The sequence below is a fragment of the Elephas maximus genome, chromosome X, assembly GCF_024166365.1.
Source record: "Elephas maximus indicus isolate mEleMax1 chromosome X, mEleMax1 primary haplotype, whole genome shotgun sequence".
NCBI classification, from domain to species: domain Eukaryota; kingdom Metazoa; phylum Chordata; class Mammalia; order Proboscidea; family Elephantidae; genus Elephas; species Elephas maximus.
The window spans coordinates 36,970,905-36,988,964 of NC_064846.1; the positions used below are offsets into that span (position 1 = coordinate 36,970,905).

Consider the following 18,060-nt stretch of genomic DNA (forward strand, 5'->3'; position numbering starts at 1 on the left):
CCACAATGCAATAAAACTAGAAATCAATAACAGAAAAACTAGGGAAAAGAACTCAAATACTTGGAAACTGAACAATACCCTCCTGAAAAAAGACTGGGTTATAGAAGACATCAAGGAGGGAATAAGGAAATTCATAGAATGCAACGAGAATGAAAATACTTCCTATCAAAACCTCTGGGACACAGCAAAAGTAGTGCTCAGAGGCCAATTTATATCGATAAATGCACACATACAAAAAGAAGAAAGAGCCAAAATCAGAGAACTGTCCCTACAACTTGAACAAATAGAAAGTGAGCAACAAAAGAATCCATCAGGCACCAGAAGAAAACAAATAATAAAAATTAGAGCTGAACTAAATGAACTAGGGAACAGAAAAACAATCGAAAGAATTAACAAAGCCAAAAGCTGGTTCTTTGAAAAAATTAACAAAATTGATAAACCATTGGCTAGACTGACTAAAGAAATACAGGAAAGGAAACAAATAACCCGAATAAGAAACGAGAAGGACCACATCACAACAGAACCAAATGAAATTAAAAGAATCATTTCAGATTACTACGAAAAATTGTACTCTAACAAATTTGAAAACCTAGAAGAAATGGATGAATTCTTGGAAAAACACTACCTACCTAAACTAACACATTCAGAAGTAGAACAACTAAATAGACCCATAACAAAAAAAGAGATTGAAACGGTAATCAAAAAACTCCCAACAAAAAAAGGCCCTGGCCCGGACGGCTTCACTGCAGAGTTCTACCAAACTTTCAGAGAAGAGTTAACACCACTACTACGGAAGGTATTTCAAAGCATAGAAAATGACGGAATACTACCCAACTCATTCTATGAAGCCACCATCTCCCTGATACCAAAACCAGGTAAAGACATAACAAAAAAAGAAAATTATAGACCTATATCCCTCATGAACATAGATGCAAAAATCCTCAACAAAATTCTAGCCAATAGAATCCAACAACACATCAAAAAAATAATTCACTATGATCAAGTGGGATTTATACCAGTTATGCAAAAAAAAGGCTGGTTTAATATCAGAAAAACCATTAATGTAATCCATCACATAAATAAAACAGAAGACAAAAACCACATGATCTTATCAATTGATGCAGAAAAGGCATTTGACAAAGTCCAACACCCATTTATGATAAAAACTCTTACCAAAATAGGAATTGAAGGAAAATTCCTCAACATAATAAAGGGCATCTATGCAAAGCCAACAGCCAATATCACTCTAAATGGAGAGAACCTGAAAGCATTTCCCTTGAGAACGGGAACCGGACAAGGATGCCCTTTATCACCGCTCTTACTCAACATCGTGCTTGAAGTCCTAGCCAGGGCAATTAGGCTAGACAAAGAAATAAAAGGTATCCGGATAGGCAAGGAGGAAGTAAAGTTATCACTATTTGCAGATGACATGATCTAATACACAGAAAACCCTAAGGAATCCTCCAGAAAACTACTGAAACTAATAGAAGAGTTTGGCAGAGTCTCAGGTTATAAAATAAACATACAAAAATCACTTGGATTCCTCTACATCAACAAAAAGAACACCGAAGAGGAAATAACCAAATCAATACCATTCACAGTAGCCCCCAAGAAGATAAAATACTTAGGAATAAATCTTACCAAGGATGTAAAAGACCTATACAAAGAAAACTACAAAGCTCTACTACAGGAAATTCAAAAGGACATACTTAAGTGGAAAAACATACCTTGCTCATGGATAGGAAGACTTAACATAGTAAAAATGTCTATTCTACCAAAAGCCATCTATACATATAACGCACTTCCGATCCAAATTCCAATGTCATATTTTAAGGGGATAGAGAAACAAATCACCAATTTCATATGGAAGGGAAAGAAGCCCCGAATAAGCAAAGCATTACTGAAAAAGAAGAAGAAAGTGGGAGGCCTCACTCTACCTGATTTCAGAAGCTATTATACAGCCACAGTAGTCAAAACAGCCTGGTACTGGTACAACAACAGGCACATAGACCAATGGAACAGAATTGAGAACCCAGATATAAATCCATCCACGTATGAGCAGCTGATATTGGACAAAGGACCAGTGTCAGTTAATTGGGGAAAAGATAGTCTTTTTAACAAATGGTGCTGGCATAACTGGATATCCATTTGCAAAAGAATGAAACAGGACCCATACCTCACACCATGCACAAAAACTAACTCCAAGTGATCAAAGACCTAAACATAAAGACTAAAACGATAAAGATCATGGGAGAAAAAATAGGGACAACCCCAGGAGCCCTAATACAAGGCATAAACAGAATACAAAACATTACCAAAAATGACGAAGAGAAACCAGATAACTGGGAGCTCCTAAAAATCAAACACCTATGCTCATCTAAAGACTTCACCAAAAGAGTAAAAAGACCACCTACGGATTGGGAAAGAATTTTCAGCTATGACATCTCAGACCAGCGCCTGATCTCTAAAATCTACATGATTCTGTCAAAACTCAACCACAAAAAGACAAACAACCCAATCAAGAAGTGGGCAAAGGATATGAACACACATTTCACTAAAGAAGATATTCAGGCAGCCAACAGATACATGAGAAAATGCTCTCGATCATTAGCCATTAGAGAAATGCAAATTAAAACTATGATGAGATTCCATCTCACACCAACAAGGCTGGCATTAATCCCAAAAACACAAAATAATAAATGTTGGAGAGGCTGCGGAGAGATTGGAACTTTTATACACTGCTGGTGGGAATGTAAAATGGTACAACCACTTTGGAAATCTATCTGGCGTTATCTTAAACAGTTAGAAATAGAACTACCATACAACCCAGAAATCCCACTCCTAGGAATATACCCTAGAGATACAAGAGCCTTCACACAAACAGATATATGCACACCCATGTTTATTGCAGCTCTGTTTACAATAGCAAAAAGCTGGAAGCAACCAAGGTGTCCATCAACGGATGAATGGGTAAATAAATTGTGGTATATTCACACAATGGAATACTACGCATCGATAAAGAACAGTGACGAATCTGTGAAACATTTCATAACATGGAGGAACCTGGAAGGCATTATGCTGAGCGAAATTAGTCAGAGGCAAAAGGACAAATATTGTATAAAACCACTATTATAAGATCTTGAGAAATAATAAAAACTGAGAAGAACACATACTTTTGTGGTTACGAAGCGGGGAGGGTGGGAGGGAGGGAGAGGGTTCTTTATTGATTAATCAGTAGATAAGAACTGCTTTAGGTGAAGGGAAAGACAACACTCAATACATGGAAGGTCAGCTCAATTGGACTGGACCAAAAGCAAAGTTTCCGGGATAAAATGAATGCTTCAAAGGTCAGCGGAGCAAGGACGGGGGTCTGGGGAACATGGTTTGAGGGGACCTCTAAGTCAATTGGCAAAATAATTCTATTATGAAAACATTCTGCATCCCACTTTGAAATGTGGCGTCTGGGGTCTTAAATGCTAACAAGCGGCCATCTAAGATGCATCAATTGGTCTCAACCCACCTGGATCAAAGGAAAATGAAGAACACCAAGGTCACACGACAACTAAGAGCCCAAGAGACAGAAAGGGCCACATGAACCAGAGACCTACATCATCCTGAGACCAGAAGAACTAGCTCGTGCCCGGCCACAATCGATGACTGCCCCGACAGGGAGCACAACAGAGAACTCCTGAGGGAACAGGAGATCAGTGGGATGCAGACCCCAAATTCTCATAAAAAGACCATACTTAATGGTCTGACTGAGACTAGAGGAATCCCGGCGGCCATGGTCCCCAGACCTTCTGTTGGCACAGGACGGGAGCCATCCCCGAAGACAACTCATCAGACATGAAAGGGACTAGTCAGCGGGTGGGGGAGAGATGCTGATGAAGAGTGAGCTAATTATATCAGGTGGACACTTGAGATTGTATTGGCAACTCTTGTCTGGAGGGGGGATGGGAGGATAGAGAGAGAGGGAAGCTGGCAAAATTGTCACGAAAGGAGAGACTGAAAGGGCTGATTCAATAGGGGGAGAGCAAGTGGGAGTACGGGGTAGGATGTATGTAAACTTATATGTGACAGACTGATTGGATTTGTAAACGTTCACTTGAAGCTTAATAAAAGTTAATAAAAAAAATAACCTTGGTGAGAGATGATGGTGTCTTGGATGAGGGTGATAGAAGTGGAGTGGTAAGATATGGTTGAATTCTGGATATATTTTGAAGGTAGGCCCAACAGTATTTCCTAATGGATTGGATGAAGGATATGAGAGAAAAAGAAGAGTCAAGGATGACACCAAGGATTTTGGCCATCAACTGAGATGAGGAAGACTGCAGGTAGGTCAGGCTTGAAAGGGAAAATCAAAAGTTCAGTTTTGGCACAGAAGAAAATATTCTTTGATGGTTACAACGGTGGTGAGGGAAGGAGAGGGGTATTCAGTAATTAGTAGATAAGAACTATTTTAGCTGAAGGGAAAGACAACACACAATATAGGAGAGGTTAGCATAACTGAACTAAACCAAAAGCAAAGAAGTTTCCTGAATATAACAGAACGCTTCAAAGGGCAGAGTAGTAGGGATGGAGGTCTGGGGACCATGGTTTCAAGGGACATCTAGGTCAACTGGCATAAGGAAATGTTCTGCATCCCACTTTGGTGAGTGGCATCTGGGGTCTTCAATACTAGCAAGTGACCATCTAAGATGCATCAATTAGTCTCAACCCACCTGGAGCAAAGGAGAATGAAGAACACCAAGGACACAAGGAAAATATGAGCCCAAGAGACAGAAAGGGCCGTGTAAACCAGAGACTACATCGGCCTGAGACCAGAAGAACTAGATGGTGCCCGGCTACCACCAATGACTGCCCTGACAGGGAACACAACAGAGAACCCCTGAAGGAGCAGGTGAGCAGTGGGATGCAGACCCCAAATTCTCATAAAAAGACCAGACTTAATGGTCTGACTGAGACTAGAAGGACCCCGGAGGTCATGGCCCCCAGACCTTCTGTTAGCCCAAGACAGGAACTATTCCCAAAGCCAACTCTTCAGACAGGGATTGGACTGGACTATGGGATAGAAAATGATACTGGAGAGGAGTGAGCTTCTTGGATCAAGTAGACACATGAGACTATGTGGGCATCTCCTGTCTGGAGGGAAGATGAGAAGGCAGAGCGGGACAGAGCTGGTTGAATGGACATGGAGAATACAGGGTGGAGAGAAGGAGTGTGCTGTCTTATTAGGGGGAGAGCACCTAGGAGAACATAGCAAGGTGTGTTTAAGTTTTTGTATGAGAGACTGACTTGATTTGTAAACTATCACTTAATGCACAATAAATTAAAAAAAACAGTTTTGGAAATAAGAAGTTTGAGATGTTTATTAAACATCCAAGTTGTAGAGGTCTGGGCTGGAGATATAAATTTGGGAATCATAAGCTATAGGTGATATTTAAAGCCATGAGATTGGATATAAGCTCACCAAGGAAGTGACTATAGAGAAGAGGTCCAAGTCCTGAGTCTTGGGGCATTCCAACATGAAGAGGTTGTTGAGAGGAGGAGAAACCAGAAGAGACTGAGAAGGAGTGGTCAGTGAGGCAGGAGGAAAACCAGGAGAGTTTTGTTCTAGAAGCCAAAAGGAAAAATTTTCATGGAGGAGGAAGTGATCAGCTATGGCAAGTGCTGCAGATGGGCCAAGTAAGATGAGGTCAGAAATATGACCATGTTAGTTTAGCAGAGGGAGTCATTGATGACCTTGACAAGAGAAGCTTCCATTCTCATTAAAGCCTCACTAAGGGTACAGGGAAGAAAAGCAAGAGCTTACCGGAGGTTTGCCTTTACTGAACTTGATGGTGAAGTCGACCCCAGCAAAGATGTGTGGGATGGGCCTCCGAGCCGTTGGAACACTCCAGCGTACACAATAGTTGTAGAGGAAGGTGTGATGTAAGTCTTTTCTCTCTATAAACTCTGTGTAGTGCACCCACTGGTCCTCAAACTCCCACGTCTGTTTCATAGAAAAAAGAAAAAGCACACAAAGAAAAGCAGTCTTCTGCTCAAGTCCCCTAGATAAAGGTAGCGCATAACAGTAGGGGTTACAGTCCTGCTTCTGGAGTCTCTTCTTAACTTTTTTGTTGTTGTTTATTGTGCTTTAGGTGAAATTTTACAGAGCAAATTAGTTTCTCTTTAAACAATAAACCTATTGCTTCGTGACATTGGTTGCCAACCCTGCAATGTGTAAACACTCTCCCCTTCTCAACCTTGGGTTCCCCATTTCCATTTATCCAGCTTTCTTGTCCCCTCCTGCCTTACCGTCCTTGCCCCTGGGCTGGTGTGCCCATTTAGTCTCGTATACACGGCTGGACTGCTTGTGTTATTGTTTTATAGGCCCGTCTAATCTTTGGCAGAAGGGTAAACCTCAGGAGTGAATTCAGTACTGAGTTAAAAGGGTGTCCAGGGGCCATACTCTCGGGGTCTCTCCAGTCTCTGTCAGACCAGTAAGTCTGGTCTTTTGTGAGTTTGTATTTTGTTCTACATTTTTCTCTCGCTCTGTCCAGGACCCTCTATTGTGATCCCTGTCAGAACAGCCAGTGGTGGTAGCTGGGCACCATCTAGTTGTGCGTTCCTAACATTTTTGATTGGGATACAAACTAGAGTCAACTCCCAATTTTCTCCATCGATGGAGAGGAGAAAAAGTGGAGCTGAAATGAAACAAGTGAATAATGCAAACATCACTTGAGATTTGGCTTTGGAATGGAGGGGCACACATACACACCATGCACACATGGACACAAACCTTGTGCCAGATCCTTACTTGGGAGCCAAATTTGGTTAATTAGAAAGTGATTAGAACATGTGTTTTTCTCACTGCTCTTTGGGAGACCGAAAGGTGTGACTAGAAAGTAATGAGGCTGATTTCATGAGCCTGTTGTGAAAATTAGACTCGCTTCATTGTGGCCATAGATGGTACATAGAATAAGGTAAGGAGAGGAATGAGTCAGGCAGTAGGATACCCAGATTCCTCAGAAAGAAACTTTCCTGTTTGTATCCTTGTATCCTTTCCATAGCACAAATCTTGCTAATGAAGAGAGTCTAGAGATAGAAAACCTTCGTTGGACTATCTCCTTTGTCTGGGCCTATTCTTGGAGTAAGGAGCCCTAGTGGTGCAATGATTAAGTGCTCAGCTGCTAACCTAAAGGTTGGTGGTTCAAACCCACCAGCAGCTCTGCGGGAAAAAGGCTGAGCCATCTATTCCTGTAAAGATTTCACCTCTTGGAAACCCTGTGAGGCAATTCTACTCTGTCCTATAGGGTCGCTATGGGTCAGAATTGACTCAATGGCACACAACAACAATTCTTGGAGTTGAGATGGGAATACACAACTAAGAGGCATTATTAAAAGTATCAGCATTTATTCCTTCCTTCATTAATTCAATATATATTTATTAACCTTCGGTCATGCCTATTCTACCCCAAATATGTCTCACATCTATCCAGCCTTCTCCATTCCCGCTGCCACTACTGTACTTTAGGTCTTATTGTTTCTTACCTGGACTCAGGCAATAACCTTTTATCTATCTAGACTCCATTGTCCTCAGCCTCACTTCTCCAAACTATCACCCACACTGAAGCCAGAGTTATTTTCCTTAAGCACAGCTTCAATCATACCAGCCTAGGTCAAAAACCTTCAGTAACTCCCCACTGCCTGCCAAACCACGTGAAAATTTTTCACTGTGTCACTTAAGAACTTCCACAGTCTGGATCTAGTAATACATCTTCCTACTCTTATGTCATGTTTCCCCCACCCACCCCCACAAAAAAGCTCATACTCCTTTCAAACTAGAACCAGTCACTATTCCCCATATTTGCACCATGCTTTTGATCAGGCTGTTGTCACTTCTTGGGAAGTCTTCCCTCTCATCCCTGCATGGTAAAATCCTTTTTCCTAAAGCCATCACTTCCAAGAATTCTTCCTTGATCTCTCTTCCAACCAGATGGGATTTCTCATCGTCCCTCTTTGAACACTTGTGGTGCTTGTTTTCTGCCTCTCTTATGGCACTTGGCACAAGTGCCACACCACCCTGTGTTACAGCCTTATGGAGCTGTCTTCATCTTATTCTCCATATTAATACATTCTGAGCAGGGCTGACTTACCCATAACGCATAGTAGGCACAGTGCCTAGGGCCCATAATACATTGAAGGGACCATGAAAATGTTTTTGTTTCTTTTAAAATTAGAAGAAAAAAATGAACTTTTAGGATCAAAGATTATATTCATCTTTATGCCAATGCAGCCTTAAAATAAAACTTTTAATATTTTTGAGGAATGGGGGCTGACAAAGCAAAAGTGCCTAGAGCCTCCAGAAATCATAATGCTGTCCTGATTGCTATCACAAGGCCTTGAATGTAATAGGTGTTCGATAAATTCCATTGAATTCAATCCCATTGGGCTGGCTATTGGGGCATAGGAAGCTTCAGAATTAAAGAAGAGCCTGAATTAAGATGAAAGTTCACAGAAGGAAGGAAGTGAGGTAGTCTAACAATCCCAGGGTCATAAGGTAGGAGTGTGGGAGGAGATGACAGAAAGGTCCTCTCCTTTAAAAAAAAAAAAAAAGAAGAAGGCAGGCTGGCCTTTTGCCTCAGTTCCTTTTATTTTGAATTTGTGCCCAGTTGGCTGTTTCAGGTAGCCAGAGAGGAGCCCTAGACTCTAAATTTCTTGAGATCAGGGAGTGTGTTTTCTTACTTGATCATCATTATTCCTATTAATGAAGGAACTCAACAGTCAACTCCTTGAGGCCTGTTAGAGCATGTCTGTTTTCTTTTAACCTTTTGACATTACTCAATATACTTATTCAGTTCTAATGTTTTCTTCTATCACACAATCACAGACTTCGTAGAGCTGAAATGTTTCCTAGGGATCATCAAAGCCCCTCACCTTGCTGCTGAGGATACTGGGGCCTAGAAATGGGTAGGGACAGTCAACAAAAAAGGCAGAGAGACTGGAACCCAGAGCTGCTGAGCAACCAGCTCAGTGCTCTCTCCACTCCACCAGATGCCTGAATTCTGAGATTGTCTTCCTCTCAATTTGGTTCTTAATGTTTTTTTTACTCCCTTTTGATTAGATACAACATTGAATTCAACTATTTCCATAAGACTAAGCTTCCCATTTTTATCAATGTACAGGCAACGAACTTTATGGAGCTCCAGTTAGTGGGTTCTCTCCTCGTGCTTTGTAATTTTTACATAACACTGTTTTACTTCATATACTCACTTCCAAGAAATAGTATCTCACTGTGCTACTATACCTGGGATGGCTTAGCTAATTACATATTATCGGACCCTCAAAATCAACAAGCACCGAGAAGGATATGCACAAAACTGTTCTCAACGGTAAGTGACTTTTGTAGGCGTGGAGGGAGAACTTTCATTTTGTACTTTGTGTCTTTCTGCTCATTAGATTTTTTTATACTGATATATTTTATTTTTTTCATAAAAATAATTTTAACTGTATGTTAGGCATTGGGGCATGTCTTAGGCTGGGTTCTCTAGAGAAGTAAAACCAGTGAAGCATGTATGTACATATATATAGAGAGAGAGAGAGAAAGATTTATATCAAGGAAATGGCTCACGCGGTTGTAGAGGCTGGCAAGTCCCAAGTCCATGGGTCAGGCACCAGGCTGGAGGCTTCTCCTGACTCAGGTAGCTGCAGGGGCTGACGAACCCAATACTCGCAGGTCAGATGGCAGGATGCTTGCTCACAGGCTGTGGAGGCTGATGAATCCCAGGATCGGCAGGCAATATGGCAAGCTGCTGGCTCAAGTCCCAAAAACTGGAGGTCAGATGATGATGAGCCACATGCAGGATCCAGAGTGAGCAAAAGCCAGCCAGCTTTGCCAGAAAGTCCATATATATTGGATGCAGGCCATGCCCCCAGGGAAATTCCCTTTCAACTGACTGCCTACTCAAAGCAGATCTTATCATGGAGGTGATTACATTATACCAGATCTCATCATGGAGATGATTACATCATCACATAACTGCCAAACTATATCATAACTGCCAAACCACTGAGAACCATGGCCCAGACAAGTAGACACACAACCTTAACCATCGTAGGGGTTTCCAACTTTTATAAAGAACTCATTTGTGTATTCTTGTTGCCAGATTGCACTCCTAAAGAGAAAGCACCAATTATTGTGCCCACTAGCAATGTAAAAATGTACCTACCCTCCCCCACAATACACAAGCCTTCTGACACCAGGTTTAATCATTCTTATTTTTTTTTTTTTGCCAATTTCTTACCTAGGCACATTGCAATACCTTAAAATGGTTTAAATTTGCATTTTTTATTGATAATAAGACTGTGCATTGTTTCCTCTTGCATACATTATTCACTCATTTTAAAAAATGAATTAGTAAGGGGATTCTGGGTAGTAATCTTATTGCATCACTTCCTTGTCCATAATGATGTTTTATTTTTATCATCCAAGTACATTTCCTACTATGGTAGAAAGAGCATATTAAAAAAAAATTCACTGTGCTTCTTAATTGGAGACACTTTGGACAAATTGTCTAATCTCTCTGAGCCTCAGTATCCTCATCTGTAAAATGGGTACAATGATATGCCTATTATGTAGGTTTGTTGGGAGGATTAAATGAAATAATTCACGGAAAGTTCTCAGCAGTGCTTGGCACATAGCAAGAGTTCAGTAAATGGCAACTCCTAATTTACCATCCCTTGCTACACAACTGTTGTTGTTAGGTGCCGTCGAGTTGGTTCCTACTCATAGCGACCCCATGTATAACAGAACAAAACACACAATAGCCTCTAGGAAATCTGCACAATGCTCAAGAAGGCTTTCCATCAGAAATGCCTGTTGCTTAGATGGTAGACCTAACTTCTGTGGGTCACTATATGAGGGGTGCTGGGAACATGGTGATTTTCTGTCATGAGCTGTATAGAGCTTTTAGCTTTTCAGTCATCTTCTACTTTCTAATCGCCTCTCTTCTCACAACAGCATGATGTGGTGTAGGTAAGACAAATAAATACTTTGACCTGTCTTTTCATCAGTGAAGAGATAATGGTATGGAGAGAATAAATCCATTCATGTATTCAACAAGTATTTATGGTACATATACGGCGTACCTGCCATTTCTAGGGTCTGGGACAAAGCAGTGAACAAAAGTCTCTGCCTTCATGAACCATATATCCTGGTGGTGGGAGAAAGGCAATAGGATGAAGTAAAATCTAGTATCTTAGGTAGTAATAAGTGCTAAGGGGAAAAATAAAGCAGGGAAGGTGAGAGGATTACAGTTTTAGATGAGGTGACCAGAACAAGCCTCAATGTGCAGGTGGCATTTTAGCAACTATATCTGGATGGAGATTAAAAAAAAAAAAAGGTGACCCATGAGAATATCTCAGGATCATCTTCCAGGCAGAGGAAACAGCAAATGCAAAGGCTCTGAGGTTGGAACATGGCTGAAAGTTGAGGAACTGCAAGGAGGCAAGTGTGGCTGAAAGGTGAAAAGGTGACCGGGTCAGAGAAGTAAGTGGTGGAGGATGGGCTTCAAATCACATTGGGCCTCGTAGGCCATTGTCAGAACTTACTTTTGGCTTTTACTCGGAGTGATGAGCGAGCTCTCCAGGGCCAAAATTTCCTGCTTGCTTTCTGTCCTAGTCCTGTCAGATTCAGGAACCCTGGGTGCAACAGGCAGGGATCTTTGCCCAACTCTAACATGAAGATGTACTCTACAGCAGGAAAGCTCAAGAGTAACTAAGACTTTGCACCATTTATCTTCTCTCTGCTTTACAGACTACTTCTAATAGGAAGGATGAGTTGTGCCTTCTGGAGCACGAATAGAGGGTGTGAAGCCAGAAAACCCTGGCTTGACCAGGCCTTCCTAGGGCCTAGGAAACTGCCCTGAGGGATATAGGCTTTGATGGGCTGTCCAGAAGAACAGAGACAGCTGGAAACTTCTCCCAGAGGTTGGGAAGATTTCTGTTCTGAGAAAGTACAGTAAAAAGAAATTTCAAGCCATTCTTCTTTATCCACCCCACCAGTTATATAAAGTAATGTAGGGCCTTTTTCCCAAAACTGCCAGGAGAAGCCACAGTCATGGGTCAGAGCCAGGCTCAGGAGAAAAAAAGGAATCATGAGCATGTACATCTGACTGTGAGGTGAGTATATTGCAAAGCTAAATCAAAATGATTCTATGTCCATTCACATCCTCTCTGTTGCTATGAGCATTCTAAAATTGGTTGTAGAGAACTCCCTTTTTGGAGGAACATCTCCTTCCTTAGGCCACTAGGCCCCTATTGAATGCACCAGCATGGGAGAATTGCTTAACTGGGAATATCATGCTTCCCTAGAAAAAAGGTTACGATGATATAAACACTGGGAAATACCAGTGTGCTTTTCATCTTCAAAGACTATCACACCAAATGAGGACAATGTGTACTAGTCACCTTTGATATCATCTCCTAGGTCTTCTGGACTTCCAACTTTTGATCAAACAAGAGCCATTTTGTTGTTCTTTGCCTTTCTGTACCAAGCTGGAGTGGTCAACTAACTTACTGAAATGAACTTCTCAATGTGCAGTCGTCCCCCTTCCACTGTGAATTCACCATGTGTGATCCACCTGATGTTTTTGACGGGATGTTCAATGTCTGCAAACAAGGTGCAAATTGGTTAGTTGGATGGTAGTATGGAGTTACACAATGATACAATTCCTTAGGTACCCAATCAGGATTATTACCTTCCACAGTCTGAACAGCAGCCAAGATGACCTCTTCAGATACAGATTGAGCCATTTCAGTCATCCTGATAATGTCATCTCTTTCTATTATCACCTCAGGTTTGGACAACAGCCTCACTCTCTTCTTAGTTTTTACAGGTTTGTCCACCTCCATTTTCTTTTGTCTGAAAAAAAATAAATTTGAGAAGTTACTCTGTGCTTGCGCACGCATGTGGTGTGCATAGACACACACACACACACAAACACACAGAAGTACAGACTATTTCTTGAAGAATCGCAATTAATAGGTAACAGTGGTTGCCTCCAGGAAGAGAAATGGGGGTTAAGGGTAGGAGTGAGACTTCACTGTCTACCCTTTGTGCCTGGCTGCTGAGATCTACTTTTCAGGTTCTCAAAACCATAATACCATAAATCATGGTGTAATAGAATGTTGCCTACAGGAACAACAGCCACTTTGCTATGAGACCAGAAGAGCTGGATGGTGCCTGGCTACTGTTACTGAACATTATGATCAAGTATTCTATAAAGGAATCCTGATCAAAAGGACAAAATGAAGAAAAGAATTTCAAATTTTCAAAGAATCCAGAGTTTCTGGAGCTATGGAGGCTGGATGAACCCCTGAAACTATTGCCCTGAGACAATCTTTAAACCTTAAGCCAAAAATATCCCCTGAAGTCTTCTTAAAACAAAATAATAGTTTATCTTAATTAGTAAAAAATGTCTGCCTTGAGCATTGTGCTCTTTTAAGGACTATCTATATGGGATCAAATTGATAACAGCTACTTGAAAGATTAGATAGGAACTTTAGTTTATGAGTTGATGTTAATGGGGGAAGAACAACTTGGAAAAGGAAGGTGAGAATGGCTGCACAAGTCAATGTCATTGAATTGTACATGTAAAAACTGTTCAATTGATGTATGTTTTGCTGTGAGTCGACAGCAGTGGGTTTGTTTTTTTGGATTTTTGCTGTGTCTATTCTCAACAACAAAATAAATAAAATTTATATATATATATATAAAGCCACCCTTACTCAGGTCACATCCCTGATCCAATGTAAAGGGAGTTTCCCTGGGGTGTGGCCTGCACCACCTTTTATCTCTCAAGGGATAAAAGGAAAGGGAAGCAAGCAGAGAATGGGGAACTCATACCACCAAGAAAGCAGCACCGGGAGCAGAGTGTATCCCTTGGACCTGAGGTTTCTGTGCTGAGATGCTCCCAGACCAATGGAAGACTGGAGACAAGGACCTTCCTCCAGAGCAGACAGAAAGAGAAAGCCTTCCTCTGGAGCTGATGCCCTGAGTTTGGACTTGTAGCCTAGTAGACTGTGAGAGAATAAATTTCTCTTTGTTAAAGCCATCCACTTGTGGGTATTTCTGTTACAGCAGCACTAGATGACTAAGACACAGGTATATAATTATATCATGTCCTGGAAACTATCATTTTTACCATCTTTCTTCCTGAAAAAAAAAAATATATATATATATAGTAAATATTGGCATTAGCTAACATTTCCAGCCCCCACGTGTCTGTCAGTTTGTCGTACTGTGGGGGCTTGTGTGTTGCTGTGATGCTGGAAGCTATACCACTGGTATTCAGATACCAGCAGGGTCACCCATGGAGGACAGGTTTCAGCTGAGCTTCCAGACTAAGACAGACTAGGAAGAAGGACCTGGCAGTCTACTTCTGAAAAGCATTAGCCAGTGAAAACCTTATGAATAGCTGCGGAACACTGTCTGATATAGTGCTGGAAGATGAGCCCCCCAGGTTGGAAGGCACTCAAAAGATGACTGGGGAAGAGCTGCCTCCTCAAAGTAGAGTAGACCTTAATGACATGGATGGAGTCAAGCTTTCGGGACCTTCATTTGCTGACGTGGCACGACTCAAATTGAGAAGAAACAGCTGCAAATATCCATTAATAATCGGAACCTGGAATGTACGAAGTATGAATCCAGGAAAATTGGAAATCGTCAAAAAGGAAATGGAAGACATAAACATCGATATCCGAGGCATTAGTGAGCTGAAGTGGACTGGTATTGGCCATTTTGAATTGGACAATCATATAGTCTACTATGCTGGGAATGACAACTCGAAGAGGAATGGTGTGGTATTCATCGTCAAAAAGAACATTTCAAGATCTATCCTGAAGTACAACGCTGTCAGTGATAGGATAATATCCATACGCCTACAAGGAAGACCAGTTAATACAACTATTATTCAAATTTATGCACCAACCACTAGGGCCAAAGATGAAGAAATAGAAGATTTTTATCAGCTGCTACAGTCTGAAATTGATGGAACATGCAATCAAGATGCATTGATAATTACTGGCGATTGGAATGCAAAAGTTGGAAACAAAGAAGAAGGACCAGTAGTTGGAAAATATGGCCTTGGTGATAGAAAAAATGCTGGAGATCGAATTATAGAATTTTGCAAGACCAACGACTTCTTCATTGCAAATACCTTCTTTCACCAACATAAACAGTGACTATATACATGGACCTCGCCAGATGGAACACACAGAAATCAAACTGACTACACCTATGGAAAGAGACGATGGAAAAGCTCAATATCATCAGTCAGAACAAGGCCAGGGGCCAACTGTGGAACAGACCATCAATTCCTCATATGCAAGTTCAAGCTGAAACTGAAGAAAATCAGAGCAAGTCCATGACAGCCAAAATATGACCTTGAGTATATCCCACCTGAATTTAGAGACCATCTCAAGAATAGATTTGACGCATTGAACACTAGTGACCGAAGACCAGATGAGGTGTGGAATGACATCAAGGACATCATCCATGAAGAAAGCAAGAGGTCACTGAAAAGACAGGAAAGAAAGAAAAGACCAAGATGGATGTCAGAGGAGACTCTGAAATGTGCTCTTGAGCGTCGAGCAGCTAAAGCAAAAGGAAGAATTGATGAAGTAAAAGAACTGAACAGAAGATTTCAAAGGGCTTCTCAAGAAGACAAAGTAAAGTATTATAATGACATGTGCAACGAGCTGGAGATGGAAAACCAAAAGGGAAGAACACACTCGGTGTTCCTCAAGCTGAAAGAACTGAAGAAAAAATTCAAGCCTCGAGTTGCAATAGTGAAAGATTCCATGAGGAAAATATTAAATGACGCAGGAAGCATCAAAAGAAGATAGAAAGAATGCACAGAGTCATTATACCAAAAAGAATTAGTCGATATTCAACCATTTCAAGAGGTGGCATATGATCAGGAACCGATGGTACAGAAGGAAGAAGTCCAAGCTGCTCTGAAGGCACTGGTGAAAAACAAGGCTCCAGGAATTGATGGAATATCAATTGAGATGTTTCAACAAACAGATGCAGTGCTGGAGGTGCTCACTCGTCTATGCCAAGAAATATGGAAGAGAGCTTCCTGGCCAACTGACTGGGAGAGATCCATATTTATGCCTATTCCCAAGAAAGGTGATCCAAATGAATGTGGAAATTATAGAACAATATCATTAATATCACATGCAAGCAAAATTTTGCTGAAGATCATTCAAAAACAGCTGCAGCAGTATATCGACAGGGAACTGCCAGAAATTCAGGCTGGATTCATAAGATGACTTGGAACCAGGGATATCATTTCTGATGTCAGATGGATCCTGGCTGAAAGCAGAGAATATCAGAAGGATGTCTACCTGTGTTTTATTGACTATGCAAAGGCATTCGACTGTGTGGATCATAACAAACTATGGATAACACTGCGAAGAACGGGAATTCCAGAACACTTAATTGTGCTCCTGAGGAACCTTTACATAGATCAAGAGGCAGCTGTCTGGACAGAACAAGGGGATACTGATTGGTTTAAAGTCAGGAAAGGTGTGCGTCAGGCTTGTATTCTTTCACCATACCTATTCAATCTATATGCTGAACAAATAATCCGAGAAGCTGGACTATATGAAGAAGAACGGGGCATCAGGATTGGAGGAAGACTCATTAACAACCTGTGTTATGCAGATGACACAACCTTGCTTGCTAAAAGTGAAGAGGACTTGAAGCACTTACGAATGAAGATCAAAGACCACAGCCTTCAGTATGGATTACACCTCAACATAAAGAAAACAAAAATCCTCACAACTGGACCTATGAGCAACATCATGATAAATGGAGAAAAGATTGAAGTTGTCAAAGATTTCATTTTACTCGGATCCACAATCAACAGCCATGGAAGCAGCAATCAAGAAATCAAAAGACGCATTGCATTGGGTAAATCTGCTGCAAAGGACCTCTTCAAAGTGTTGAAGAGCAAAATATGTTACCCTGAAGACTAAGGTGCGCCTGACCCAAGCCATGGTATTTTCAATCACATCATATGCATGTGAAAGCTGGACAATGAATAAGGAAGACCAAAGAAGAGTTGACGCCTTTGAATTGTGGTGTTGGCAAAGAATATTGAATACACCATGGACTGCCAAAAGAAGGAACAAATCTTTCTTGGAAGAAGTGCGGCCAGAATGCTCCTTAGAGGCAAGGATGGGGTTATACTCTTTCACTATGCTTATTCAGTCTACATGCTGAGCAAATAATCTGAGAAGCTGGATTATATGAAGAAGAATGAGGCATCAGGATTGGAGGAAGATTCATTAACAACCTGTGTTATGCAGATGACACAACCTTGCTTGCTGAAAGTGAAAAGAACTTGAAGCACTTACTAATGAAGATCAAAGACCACAGCCTTCAGTATGGATTACACCTCAACATAAAGAAAACAAAAATCCTCACAACCGGACCAATAAGCAACATCATGATGAACAGAGAAAAGATTGAAGTTGTCAAGGATTTCATTTTACTTGAATCCACAATCAAGCCCCACGGAAGCAGCAGTCAAGAAATGAGTAGACATATTACAATGGGCAAATCTGCTGCAAAAGACCTCTTTAAAGTGTTAAAAAGTGAAGATGTCCCTTTAAGGACTAAGGTGCACCTGACCCAAGCCATGGTGTTTTCAATCGCCTCATATAAATGTAAAAGCTGGACAATGAATAAGGAAGACCAAAGAAGAACTGACGCCTTTGAATCGTCGTGTTGGCAAAGAATATTGAATATTCCATGGATTGCCAGAAGAACAAACAAATCTGTGTTGGAAGAAATTAAGCCAGAATGCTCCTCAAAAGCAAAGATGGCAAGAGAATGTCTCACGTACTTTGGACATGTTATCTGGAGGTATCAGTCCCTGGAAAAGGACATCATGCTTGGTTGGTAGAGGGTCAGTGAAAAAGAGGAAGGCCAATGGGCTCAAGCCTAACAACGATTGTGAGGATGGCACAGGAGTGGGCAGTGTTTCGTTCTGTTGAACACAGGGTCAC

At 41.2% G+C, this 18,060-nt stretch overlaps 1 protein-coding gene across 7 annotated transcripts in view; it reads right to left on the reverse strand.

Annotated features, from left to right (window-relative positions):
• The window catches only part of AKAP14 (A-kinase anchoring protein 14), a 36,475-nt gene that overhangs the window by 5,734 nt on the left and 12,681 nt on the right, over window positions 1-18,060 (reverse strand). For 5 of the 7 annotated variants that reach the window (XM_049872529.1, XM_049872528.1, XM_049872527.1 and 2 more), the window contains 3 exons: window positions 12,741-12,904; window positions 12,560-12,651; window positions 5,813-5,992 (listed from right to left, as the gene is read on the reverse strand). In XM_049872529.1, coding sequence (XP_049728486.1) covers window positions 5,813-5,992; window positions 12,560-12,651; window positions 12,741-12,894 — 426 coding nt within the window. In that variant the 5' untranslated portion in view covers window positions 12,895-12,904. Of the gene's footprint in view, window positions 1-5,812; window positions 5,993-9,613; window positions 9,814-12,559; window positions 12,652-12,740; window positions 12,905-18,060 lie in introns of those variants that run through there. The other 2 variants (XM_049872530.1, XM_049872531.1) reach the window with 2 other exon arrangements.